We start from the raw sequence: 14,217 nt of genomic DNA, 5'->3' as shown, positions 1-14,217 counted from the left end.
TGAGAAACTTCAGGTTATTGCTACTGAAAACTGTTATGATACTGTCAAATGAAAAATGCGCAGTGTCTGCAAATGTTATGGGATATTATTATTGAATTTGTTGACATACTTCACATTTCTAGCACAATTAGTACTTCAGCATTTGTGTTCTATAATTATAAATTTGTTTGCGCTGCTGATAGTTTCATTCATAAGCATTGCTTAAATATTTAGCAAAATGTCTAATTACAAGCAAAGGAAAAATCACCAATAGCCTGTCTTAAAACAACCAAACCAACCAAACAAAAAAACCTCTTCAAAAAAACCAAATGAAAAAGATTGGGAAGAGGACAGAAGGAAAAACACCTGAAAGTTGCTAGTCATGTTATTTAGGAAAGGACTAGAAGACAGATTGTGAGATGTTATAGCTATCCACAAAGTATAAACAATGTGTGTTGATCATAATGAAGCTAAATTCTGATGGTAATTACTACACAGTTCCTTGGGTCTTGATTCTGTAATGTTTTTTTCATCAAGCAATGTTTCATGTTGAGAATGTTGTCTGACAGAGTACTGGTGGAATGAGCTGCTGTCCCTCTCAGGCTGGATAGCAGTATGACTATAAGGACCATATAGAAGTTTCATTTTTCCATGGCACTTTCTGGCATTGTTCATACTTTGCAAGACAAGCATTGAGTACAATTATTTGAAAGCTCTTACATAATGACAGGATTGCATCCATTTTTATATGGCAATTGCTTTACTTAGCCTTTTTTTCTTCCTGTTTCCTCCCTGCCCTCTCCATAAAATAATTTTGCTTGCTGTGAGGGTTACTGAACACAGTTACTCTTGTTGGCACTTTGTCTACCTGATGATCAGCTGGAGATTTCAGAGAAGTAGCCTCTATTTTACAGATCAGTGTTATGTTGTATTCCCATACTTTGATAGTCGATTGAAGGCACTCAACCTCCTATCAGTCAGTGCACTGCAGGAATTTATAGATCTTCCATAAAGCTTTCTCTACAGTTGCTTTACAAAATTCTGGGCCTGTAAGTGTTGTAAAATTGCAAAGCTATTTGTTATGCTGAAGGTCAGAGCAGATTTTTGTTTTCCACCAAAGATGTACAACAGTCATTCTTGTAAAGCTAACAGTAGCGTACAGGAGGAGGAGAAAATTGCTGCCTTCCTGTTCAGTGCTTGCAGAGCCTGCTTTCACCTTGGCAGGTCAGTAGAGAGGGAATGGGGCTGGTTGTGATGCTGAAGGTAAGGCTGCCTGGCATAACATGACACACCTGCATGACAGATGGAAATCCTAGTGCATATCCTGGTTATGAATAGATCAACAAGATGGACTTTCATCTGTTAAAAAGAAATGGAATCATAGTCCCTGTGACTTAACATTGATATCAGTAAATTCTGATACTGATGTCAATGATTCTTAAGTGTTGATGGTGGCTCTGGGCTCCTCTTAGTAATTTTAGTAAAATTACTCTGTTACCATATTCCTTTTTGACATATAGCACATAAAACACAGCCCTCTCTCCTGCTTAAGGTGGTGCTCAGTGACTCAAGTTACACGTGGTAAGGGTAGAAAATAGCATGCAGCTAGGTATTTAGGGAAGATTTTAAAGAAATGTGCTTGGGAGAGGTTAGCTGTCATTCACATTAATTGTATTATTGTAAGTCATATAATAATCAATTAAATAAATACAAACCAAGTAATGATGTTTGTCTTTAGTAAACTCAAATATAGACGAAACCACATGATAATTATGTCAGCAAAATGCTTATTTTCCTTTAAATCAGTTCATAGCTATTGTTATGAAGAGTTATGCATTTTCTGATAGGTTTCCTCAAATCTTGTGGCTTATACCTTTTAGGGCTCCTATCTGCACCAGTTAATCAACAGATTTGGTCTGCAAAAAATCACTCCAGGAAGTGATTGCTTTTTGATAATGGGGCAGGTGGGAATATCTTTTTGCAAGTAAACAACTTTTTAACAGGGAGTAATTGAAACACTCAAAAGTTTGCAGCATCCTTTTGCTCCCTTCTTTGCAGCCTCTCTTCGTGCTGAGTCACTTCCCAGGCACTGCCAGCACCTTCATCTCAGAAACCCACTAACCCACTTCTCCATTCAGATGAAACAAAAACAGGTTAAGTTTTTTATTCCACCTGCTGCAAGTCTTAACTAAGACCCTAGTAAGTTTATCTGGACCATTGCTCTGTTCTAGGTGCCCTTGTTTGCTTTTTCACTGGCCGGTGGTTGGAGTAAATTTGTGTGGTTATATAAATTTTGTCTTGAGTAAAATGTTCTGAGTCATTGTTTTAGATATTTTAGTCTGAGTTTGCGTCTGCCTGAACAAAAAAATCAATTCAGAAATGTCTGAACTCAAATTCCACTGAAATTTTCTCTTCACTACATTATTCAGTTTTACTTCCCTGTCTTGTTATGTGTGTTGTAGTCGTTCTCCATATGCAAGTGCTGAACTGCAGAAACTCGTCAGCATGTTCAGTGTGGTAAGAACTGTTAACACAGGAGGCCCGTGAAGAGGTCATGCCAAGTCAATCATTCAATAATTTGCCCATTCAGGTTTGGCTTTAGCCTTTTTCTACACTGTTACTGATATCCTCCATTTTGTCCTTCTCTCGTGCGTATTTTTTTGTTTTTGTTTTAGAACGTGTTAGTGGCATCTACATATTTATGATTCCAGGATAAGCCTAATTGAATTTGATGGGGATTAAGGATATACACAACTCAAAATGTTTATTCTGGGACTCGCAATAACTTAATTGTCAATAAATAGAATATCCACTTAATTGTGCCATGGAGTGAATTTGGATAATTTTTCGTCAATCAGTCTGTATAATCTGATTACCTATCTTCTGATTGACCTTTCTTGGGAGAAGATGCAAGTGTGAAGCTAAAACAAACATATGCTCTGCCTGTCTGTCTTGTCTTCTCCTGGGCTTTCCTGAGTCAGTTGCTTTGACAGTGGTCCTTGTACTTGTCACATCCAAGGGTACTTAGACATCAGCATTCAACACATTCAATGGTTGGCTTTGGAAGTTAAGTTTTTGTATGAAAATTATTCTTCCCTTTCTAGGGGATGACTTTTTTTATGACCTCTGTGTTTTCAAGTTCACTTTTTATTATGAGCTAATGGAGGTATTCAGGCTCATGAGGCAGCTCAGGCTTCCCAGTGGAAAATGGCATTGAACTTATATTACTTCCTAGGGCTTGTTAGCTAAGGTTCACCAACAATCCATGCAGCTCACTGTAGCCAAATGGAAAAGCCTTTGGGATATCTTTAATTTTGCACTGAGACTTTCCTTTTCTTCTCACTGGATTTGTGTACTATTAGTCACAGGCACCTTTAACTCTCAAAAATAGCAAGTAAAGGTAATTATATCGGTATAAAGCACTAGGTGGGTGCCTATATGTTCTTAGCTTTGCAAAATTTTGAGCTGTTGACGGAACAACATATTTTTTTGCTTTCAGGTCTCTTTGATTTTTTCTTTCTATTTTTTTTTCTTACCTTTCAGACAGGCCTCATTTCTGTTTTTAAAGAATAATGTAGAGCAAGCCCCAAAGTTTTCTTGCAATTCTGATCATACAATAAATTAAAATGTGACTACTTTAAGCTTCCAAATGTCTTTTTATTTATTTTCTCATCAGTATTTTGTGGATTAGAAATAGTTGCTTGGGGCTATTGTCACATATTACATTTAATATTCATATATCAAGGAAAATTGTATGTACTACAGCTACTTGTTTAAAATACTTTAACAGCGGTTCCTATAGAATTCACAGAAATTCTCCCATAAAAGTGTTGGTTGTTTGCACCTATTCTAACTTGTTGGTTTTATTTCAGTATATGGCTATTTCAACATTTTCTCAGATGAGAATTAATTTAATATTTTACCTATTTATTGTCAGAGCCTTTCACTGAATTCGATTAAATAGGACCACTGAGTACAGAAGGTAACTGCAGTCAATCTAGGAATTGCAGGAAATATTGAAACAAAAATACTGCAGGGCATTGTTTTGTGGATATGTGATTGTACAGACTTCCTTGATGCAGTGCTCAGACAAGCTGAATCTTTTTGGCTTGGTATGCAGGTGCTTAGGTCAAAATAATCCAAAAGTCACAAAATAATGAAATGTATACCCATACTGTCAGGTATATGTTGTAAAAGGCTGATTTAGTAAACACAGCTTCTTCCTAAAATTTCTGTAGTGCTGATGTGACCCATGTGCCCTGGTGGTGCATCAGCACCTGAACTGGAGAACTGGCCCAGGGGTAGAGAACAGGTGGGTTAACACTCAGGTCAGGTAAATACGCAGAACACTCGCATTGGCAATCATGTGGAAGATATGATGAATTACTTATGTTTCTGCTTTCACAACTCTTTCTGTAAGCCCCTTTTGTTAATTACTTTTTCAAGGATACAAATGCTGTTTGAACAAATGGGATCAGAGAAAAAGGGAGCGTGACCAATTTAATAGCTTTGTACGTTTATTCTGATAAACCATTGAGGTATATCCTATCAATTGTGGGTCTGACATCACGGTGCACTTCTTCACTGAATGCCGTGGCCTTTCATATCTAAAGAAGCTGTTGCAAGGAATGTAAGAAGAATCATCTTTTCTTTTGTCCCAATTATCTTTAATTAAAACTCTTCAATTGACTTGACCATAGTGATGACTTGTGAAGATGTCACTAAAGTGACAAATACATGTGTAAGAAACTTAAAGTGCATTGTGGTATCTTTGACCATGGATGATTAAGCAAGTCCTGTTGCTATCATCATTCATCTACAACTGACTTTACCCATAAATCTTATTTTTAGAATGGACTCTGTCCCAGCACAATGAACAATTAAGTTCTAAGTTTGCAAATGACATTCTGTCCTCTTCTTTTCTGTAATTCATTTATCATTGTCTTGCTTACGGCCACTGGGATGATTTGAGACATAAAGTGATGGGGGTTTAGACGGCTTGGTATTTATCATTCAGTGTACTGGTAGAACTACAAAGTTAGGTATGATCATATTGTTGTTATATCTCCATTTTAATAATTTTTAAAAGAAATATTAAGAAAATTAAAATTATGCGAATATGTGTCACATGTTAAACAATATGAAAATCAGTGATAGAAGACAAAAATTCAATTCTAAATCCCTAAACATCTTGTGTAAGATTTTAAAAGCATGCAACATAATCCTTGACCCAAAGCAAAGGTTAGAATAAATGTGTATGTTAATGATGTTCCATGTGCTTGTCTACAAGAAAAGTTGTATCAAAGAGCATTTTGTAAGCAGTTAACAAGATACTGTTGGCAATAGTCTTCGTGCCCTTTCTCCCCTCCCCAATTTAGTAAGAGTACATCAGAAGTCCAGACAGACCTAAGTGTTTATGGTCCTTCAGGGTCTTTTGCAAAAGAAAGAGATGTCCCTTGTACACAATGTTATAATTTTCAAAAGGATAATGAAATCTGCTAGAGTAAGACTGCATTCTTTCTGAATTACAGCTGTAAAGGGCTCTGAAAAAAGTAGGAAAAATGGGATATGGAAGGAAATTACTTTGTCTTTAAGGGCACTATTTGACTGGAACTTATTCGAGAACAAATGTTCAAATAGTTTATAAAGCAGTTATGTCAGTAATCAATTAGGAAACTTCATACTTAATTCTTGTTCTTCAGCTAATACCAAGGATTAGAAGGATTTAAAGAAAGAAATTAATCAAATTTCCACTACGTCTCATCTTCAGAACAGTGAATTTCACATGTACATAAAAATCTGGCGTATTTAACTCTGCAGCAGGTTCTGCTAGTTCAGAACCATCAAATCCCATTTCATCAATGATAATATGTGGTAATGACTTCTAGTTTTTGGTAATTCATACTAATTTTCTAAGTTCATCTTGAGGTGGATTAAATAGTAGTAAAATGCTATAGTGACTGGCTAAGACTTATTCATAATACTATTCAAGTGTAATAGATTATTTATTTTGGTATTGGGCAACACACAGTTATTGCCAAGCAATTTGGTAATAAACAGCAGGATATCAGTCTGGTTAGGATACAATTAAATGTGTGCCTCTCAAGAAGGCTGTGCTGTTGGCTAATGCTGTAGATAACTGAAACTAGAATTCTGCTTTATTAAGTAATGATTTTGTTTTGCTGGATTCATCATATTAAACTGTGATATGGAACCAAGTGACACTAGAAGTATAACATACAAGAACTTTGGCCATGATAGTTAGGATATCATAAAGCTGTGCTAGTTCTGTGCCTTCACTCTCTCCTTCTCTTTCATGAAAAGTATTATTGATCATTAATGCCAAAATGAAAAACAAGAGGTAGCAATTCATATAAGAAAACATTTGGATGGCAATTGCTCTACATTAGGTGTGGTTAATGGTCATGTTTACAACCACAAATGTAATATTTGTATCCATTGAAATGACAGAATTGATTAAATGGGAGAAGAGTGTACCAGAAGCTCCAGAGCACTGTTTTTTCGTAAATTTGATTGATGTTGATGGGGGCATGTTTTGGATCTGCAGAATATTAGTGAGAAGATGAAATAAAATCACAACTAGGCAAGCAGTTCATTACTTCTCTCGAGCAAAAAGAAAAAAACAAGAAAGAATGGTAGTGAATGCAATAATCAAATTTGCACCACTGTATAAGCTCTGCATAGATTGACATAGAAGGAAAATCATAGGTTATGATTAACATTAATAACACTTACATTGTGAAAGCAGTTGGCAGATATCAGCCAGAGATTCATTTAGAAACACTGCTTGTAGCTACTGAGAATGATATTCAGCATCAAGTACTTTGTATTAGAAATTTTCCCTGTCTAGCAAATGAAATGAGTTTAGCTTGCAGGAAAACATAAAGTGACAGAACAAAAGAAATGGAATACAATTTGAGGTCCCAGAGATATGAAGAGCTTCTATTAAAGAATGTCTGTAACATCTGTGTACAAGTGTAAGATTTTTTTTTTCTGATTTTACTCTTCTTTTTTTTTTTTTTTTTGCAGTAATGTAGGTGTATGGATCACCCTCTTTTTCTTAGTAATACTAAAAGAAAAAAAAAGAAACAGCAAAAAAATCCCTAAAATCCTGTCATTCCAGGAGACACTTGAGGAACAAAACGTCCCCAGTATTGTTATTCAATGGGCAGTTGTCGATGTCGTCTTTCCTTTTCTTTTATTCTGTTCAATTTAGATTTTCTGCTATTTTTTTTTCTTCTCCTGCCTATGTGAAAAAGCTCAGTATTTCTGCTGTTCAGTGTTACTTGTAGGTTCCTCTTATTCCAGAATCTCACATTTGAACTTCCTAGGAAAAAAAAGAATGTTGTCTTTCTATGCTTTATAAACAATCTTTGCTGTTGCAGAGACAACTTTAATCACTCAGTTCTCGATTGCGAATCTCTGGTGCCAGAATTTGTTCTACCATACCATGGGTCAACTCTCTAATTATGGACTCCTCTTCCTGACCCATTCCCATGGGTATGCTGGACAGCTCAGCTCTCCTGGAGGCACTGCTTGGCACTTGGCAGAGCAGAGGTGCTGGCACACATGTTCCTAAACATTGTGGTAGCCAGAGATTCTCCTTACTCAAAGGAATTTAGACGTGGGTTCTCTAGACAGCATCTCCTCTTTCATAGTGGAGAGTAAACCTAGAAACTCAGCCCTGAAGTTTTCACAACCCTTGAGTTTGATTATTCAGAGTTGAACACTGATTTAGGCTTCAAATGATTCAGGAATTTCTGAAATACTAATTAATCTTTCTTGCTAAATTGTGAGGTTTTCACTGTTTTAATATTCACTTAACTTAGCAGTTGTTCAGTTTAATATTCACCTAACTTTTAAATTATTATTGTACTTTAGTGATTAAGGGAATTCATAAGGCTGTGTACTTTATTGTATCAGCCATCATATGGCAGGTAGGCTTGTGAGTGTTCCTGTGTAAAAATAATCTCCTGTATTATCAGAAGTGCAGGCATGAAAAAACAAAACTGCATTTTACTGTAAAACATTCAGAAGGAGCGAGTGTAAATAAAAAGAAAGCTTGGCTTTTAATTGATGCTTTTAATGCTTGGGTATGCACAATTACTGTCACCAGCAAATCAGTTTGAACACACTTGTATAGAACATTACTATATTAATTTAAAAACATTTATGATTTTATGACGGAAGTCCTGCTATTGACCCTCATGGAAGGGAAATGTAAGTTGGATTTGAGGGTCTTGAAAAAGTAAATCAAAACAAAGTTGTAAGCTAGTCATTAAAAGTGAAAACATCAAGCAGCATTAAACTTCTTTTTTAACTTACTTTTGCATTTCAGGGGAGGCACACTGATGAAGACAGTGTATTCTATAGAGGATACAATGGGTAGAACTGTCAAAAATTAGCTCCTTTTCAACAGCAAAAAACATCAATTGAAATTTCTTTCTAACACCCTTATTGACTTTCTTTTTAATTTTTTTTCACAGAGGATCTTTCTCAAAGCTGGAAGTGAGGAAGAAATCTTTGCACATCTTGGCTTGGATTATGTCGAACCATGGGAAAGGAATGCTTAAAATTATTTGCCAGTGTAAATTCATCACTTGACTGCAATGGTGATTCTGCCCACCTTGAAGTCTGATTTAGCTATGTATAGATATATAATAAGTGTTTCTATGACAACAAAAAAGAAATTGAATAAGTATTAGAAGCCATTTACACATGCTAATGTTCCTAGAGGATAAGAGTGTAAGTTTTTCAAAATCTTTTCCAGTCTTTTCTGGTTTTGAAGTTTCCATGTGGGTGTGATAAGACAGAGCTTGTTTTGGAGGGAAAACATGGAATTGGTGAGATTTTTTTCTTAAGATAGGAATTTAACATTAGTATGAAAAGTGCTTGTTTTTTAAAATAGTCAGCTACAACAATGCTTAAATAATTCAAAACATTTGAGCTGAGTCAAAACATTACTGAAATGTATGCTGGTCTTTAACTGAATTTCTTACGTGTTTTGCTGAATCCATGTATAAAATTGCTCTGTATGTAAGGCTTAATGACCTAGGCAGTAACAGCTTTGCAGTCTCAGCAACTTGAGGCTACAGTTGTAATATTTTCCCAGGTAGGGCACCATTCTGCAAAAACTATAAACAAGTTGATAATTCAGTGAGAATTTAAAAACATTTCACAGGAAGGGATTTTAAAAGGAAAAGTGGAATAATTCAGTAGCAATCTTCAGTTGTTTAGAAGAAGACTATTTGTACTGATTAGGAATAAAGAGGATTCAGGTTATGTGGACTAATTGTCCTCAATCAGGAATTTGAATAATAACCTGCATGAAACAATAGTTTTAACTGTCAGGCTGATGACTGCCCTAAGACAAAAGATTTTAATTATCTCTGCTTAATTTAGATAGATGGAAATTTATTTATTAGTAAGTGTGAATGCATTGGAATGGGATTTTACTTGAGCTGTTGGGCTATTGGCTGCTCTAGAGTCATATTCCCTCTCTTTAGTCAGAAATTAGTCTAGGATGTGAGAGGATTTCTGATAAAAGCCCTGTGAGTTATTTTGGTTTCAGAAAATGTCCAGGCAGCTCTGGTGACCATATTGACAATGAAGGATTTGTAATACATTTATCCTTTAATAAACAGAGGCATTCAGTGCTTTAGGAAATGAAGTTATTTACTGATCATTCATCATTTGAGAATAAAGGTAATTAAGAACACTAGTATTGGTCAAATTTCTTCCTTAAAAATCTGGAATTTTTTCCTCTGTTGAGGCTGACTACACCTCTTGACATGCTGAGGAAAGAATGGCAATGACAGGACTGTGTACAACAGTTATTGCTGACAGTAAAGGCTTCCATATTCAAACAGTATTCGTTACTAAAAAAAGTGCTTAATTTGTTACTCATTACTTTCAACTGGGGAATAGACTTTTACAGGACAGCATTGTAAACTATTCTAAAACATTGGTCAGGATGGTAGAAAAATGTGTTAATGGCAGAAATTTGCTTCTTGCCTGTGTCTATAAAACCACCCAATTTAAGTGCAGTTTTGCTAACCGAGCTGAAAATACAATGCTACTTCTAAACTGCTCTTACTATAAAGCACTGACACTGTTTCCTGCTTGATTGTGCTGATGTGTGAAGTATCTTCTCTGTGTTTTGCATCAGGATGCTGGCACTTGAGTAGCAGTGGCATTTTTCAGTCCTAATGGAAGAAAACAGAAGTTATAGTGCCTTGTCTGAATATTCTTTCTACTTGGTCAACATTTATCAGGAATTATACGTTCTAGTTGTGCTGTTTCTGCAAACTTCAGGACACACACAAAGTATCAAACATTCTGAATTCCCCATAAATAACTAACTCACATCTTGGGTGCCTATGTATCACTTACAATTATGCCATCTGGAAGGGAAAAGATACCAACACGAGTTCTGTCAGCTCCTCCAAGACTAGAAGATATCACTTTATTTTTTTATTTCCCTCAATTTTCCCGAACTTTATTAAGAATACATCTTACAGATTGCTCACCGAATCAACTATTATAAAATAATATGGACCTGGTATATGAGGGGTTGTGCTGAAGAGAAGGACAGCTTAGATGACCAGGATGGTTTGACCATGAAGAAGATGGCTTCTCTTGTGCACACCCTTGCTGAAGAAGCTGCTACCCCAGTCACTGTCACAGGTACCATGTGCAGGACCATCCCTGGTAGCACCTGCCAAACCAGTCAGCTGAGACTGTAATTAGAAAAGATAAAAGTCATAGGAGAGCTGGGATGGAACGGGTTAAAGGAAATAAAGCCTTTATCAGCTGAGCATATCTGGTTCCATGTGCTAGTGAGGAGTCCCTCCAGTGTGATGGAACTGTTGGAATCAATGGTAGCAAAGCTTCTGAACCCATGAAGGGCAGGGGAGGCCTCAGGGCTTGGAAAGGGCAAACAAGAACACACCAATGTTTGTAACAGCAGGAAGGGAAGAGAGAATTTTAGATCAGTGCACTTAATATCTTCTAAATTGCTAGAATGATTGATAGACTGTATTTTAATGCACCTAGAGAAAAAAAAAAAGTGATAAGTTATTGGTAAATTGTTCATCAGAAACAAATCACGTCAAACTAATTCAGTTGTAAAGTCCCTGGAGGCTGTTTTTTAAAAATGTCTGTCCCTCCTTCCCTGCTTCTACACCAAGGCAATTTGGCAAGCAGTGAGTAGAGAAGGATCACTGGTTTAATAAGCAGCTACAAACTAACTCTCCAAGAATTAATAAGTAATTCTGTCTGTAGGGAAAAAAAGGAAAAGTAAAAGGAGAGCCACTGTTATTTTTATTTGTGGTTTGAAGTAATATATGATTTATCAAATAATCTCTTAAGGCAAAGGCTATGAGATATGTTTAGTTTGGTGGGTAATAATGTAGTTAATGTCTATAGGACTAATGTACTGAAGGAAAAGCTAGTTCTATCCACACAGCTCTACAAAACTGCAGATCTGGGAAATCTAAATACTCATACAACTGAAGCCACGTGGACTTTCTGCAAAATAACTGGAAACCTGAGAACTGCTGCTACTTTGAATAAATAACTCCAGAATGTTAAAAAACCCAAACACAAAGATTTGCAAATGTTATAATCCCCAAATGAAATGTCTTCTGTAGTTTATGGGCAGAATTATTTGGCTTTCTCAGGTGAGACCATCTTACTCCTTGGTGTGAAATATATTCTTTTACTTTTTGAACAGCTTATACAGTTTTCTTCGGCAACTGCAGTTAAAATAACCAGGTCCTGGGTCTAAGAGTTTGATTGAAGTCACATAAGCAAATTAAGACACAGAGCTCTGGAAACCTTCCTTAAGAGGAAGACCAAGCAGTCTTTTAGCCCTGCTGTGCAGAATGCACAAAGTGTCTTTAATCAGGATGCATCAAATGTACCTTGTTTTAGCAGAAGAGGCTCCTTAGGTGTACTGTAGGACATCCTTGATAGCACCTGCTATTAAGTGGAATGCTGTGAAAATTTATGTTGTGCCACCCTGAGCTAAGGGCCTCTGCTAAAGCTAACCAGATGCATCACCTTGCACAATGTCAAACAATAACTGGAATAGGCTTTCCCCAGTCAATGCTGTTCAAACCCCTTCAGAATACTTAACTTAGAAAGTTGCTTAATGTCTCCTTCAATAGATGTGTATTATAGGCAACCCACAAAATCTAACAATATTTTTCAATGGGTGCCTCCAAACAAGCACTATTCTCAAATACTGCTGGCAATACAGAAACTCCACATGTGTGGGGGGGTGATGCTGGACTACACATCCAGAAGCCCCAGTGCCTCGGGGAAATCACTTGGCTGATGACAATCAATCTTAACTACATGTGGTGACTGACCATGAGGAGAGAAGGAGAGAGAGCCTGTGCTGGGTAAGTACAAAGTCTCCCAGTTTTGTGTTTTAGTACGTAAACACACTTATTGAAAGCCAAGCTACTTCTATTTTATGGTTGCAGATATTTGATTCCAGTTCCTTCATGACTGTGCAGCAAAAAGTAATACTAAATGGTATATTTCCTTTTGTGTTTCATTCTTGACAAAATCAACATTCTCATTCAAAGGGATTTTTGGAAACGGCAAAGCTCCCCTGACCCTTTCTCACCATTATGAGGTTTTAAGGGAATAATCTTCATATGAAGCCAACTCAGATACATTTTTTGTTAAATAAATAAAGCCTTTCTATCAGGAGTAGCATAATTTAATTTGTTTTATAATATACACATATTATATCCAAATTATTCTAAGTCTTCTCTAAGCTTCAGTGTCTTTTTCTCTTAGGGAAGCTGTGCATTAAGATATAATAGAAAATATCAGGAAACATCTCAATTTCTAAACAAATGATGAGTTCTCTGCTGAGGACATGCAGATTATATTCCAGAATCTTGTGGTTGCAACACTTAGGGGAAAAAAGCACATTATAAAAAAATCATATCCCAGCACTTTGAAAAGAAAATAACAATCTTTGTATTTTTCTAACCACTAAAAGGAAGATGATTTGGAATTTTCTTCACAACTGGGCAGATCTAACTTCAAAAATGGAGCTGGAGGAGGTTATGTAATTGTGTGACTATGTAGGAGTGTTTCTGCAGTTGGAAACTGTTGCTGATGAAAGTGTTCCATTTTTAGTAGCCTAAGGATGGATTGAAAGACCACTTGTGCCTGTGGCTGCCATAAATCTACTCCATAAATCCCACACTTCAACATGTAACGATGGGGAAATTTTGCCTTTGCACTCCTCTGGCATGCAAAAGATCAAAATATGTTTAGAGGATAGCTGGGATCTACAGCATGTGGTGATCCTGAAATCTTTTGGTTCTGCTTTAAACTATGTTATGAGATATGAATTAGCTTTCTGTGTTTTAAACTAAACTAAGATATCAGATATAATTCTCTGCCTTTTGTCATTTTACAGTGTGTGCTTTTAAATGTGTTAAAGACTGCTAGAAAGTATATTTTGTGCTGGCGTTATAAGAGTGGGAAGTGGTTGTTTTGGAAACCCTGACAGACTGGTTGCAGGGCTGTAGCTGTTGCAGGGCTCTTGACAAATGATTGATGATTTAATTTGGATCCTTCACAATATCAACACTAAAAAAGAAGCCAAATACCATAAATATCAGTGTCCTTTCAGACACGATATCACAATCACAGAAGGAATATGGGTGTTTTTTTCCCATTAATCTCACCCCTTACTCCCCGTTAGATTTGATTTCATGAGGGGGCAAGGACACATATCTGAAGGACAAATAAAGAGACCTAATGAACTATATATTTTTAAAATGTGTTGCTCGCCCCACTAGTACACGTGTGTATACAGGGAAAGATTTTCAAAAACACTCAAGTGAGAAGGAAGCTGTAGATGGGTGGGCCACTATACTTTGAAATTTAGTGACAGATGGTTGCTAAGACAGTTTACACAAGAAGACAAATGACTATACATTAAAGCTTTCAAAAGACAAAAAAAAACCCTTCAAGAAACATTTGAACAGAAGTTTAATGATCATACAAAATTACCAGCAAATCAAGAATTGCAAGCTTTAAAAAGAAGGGTTGAGCAGAGAATAAACATTCTTCTAATGTAAGGGAGGGATGAATAGATATGAAGATTATCAGAGCTGACAGTGATGAACTTAATATTACAGTTATTCCAGTCCCTAACAAGTTAAAAAAATACCCTCAGTAAGT

At 36.2% G+C, this 14,217-nt stretch overlaps 1 protein-coding gene across 1 annotated transcript in view; it reads left to right on the top strand.

The window, feature by feature from the left end:
• DNTT (DNA nucleotidylexotransferase) overlaps positions 1-8,573 on the top strand; it is an 81,945-nt gene extending 73,372 nt beyond the window's left edge. Inside the window, exon 11 of the mRNA XM_062496481.1 lies at positions 8,487-8,573. Coding sequence (XP_062352465.1) covers positions 8,487-8,573 — 87 coding nt within the window. The remainder of the gene's footprint in view (positions 1-8,486) is intronic.
• The last annotated feature ends 5,644 nt before the right edge of the window (positions 8,574-14,217 follow it).

The sequence above is a fragment of the Cinclus cinclus genome, chromosome 7, assembly GCF_963662255.1.
Source record: "Cinclus cinclus chromosome 7, bCinCin1.1, whole genome shotgun sequence".
In the NCBI taxonomy this organism is placed as follows: domain Eukaryota; kingdom Metazoa; phylum Chordata; class Aves; order Passeriformes; family Cinclidae; genus Cinclus; species Cinclus cinclus.
The sequence above is the reverse complement of the archived record's forward strand: the minus strand, read 5'-3'. Positions and strand labels throughout refer to the sequence as shown.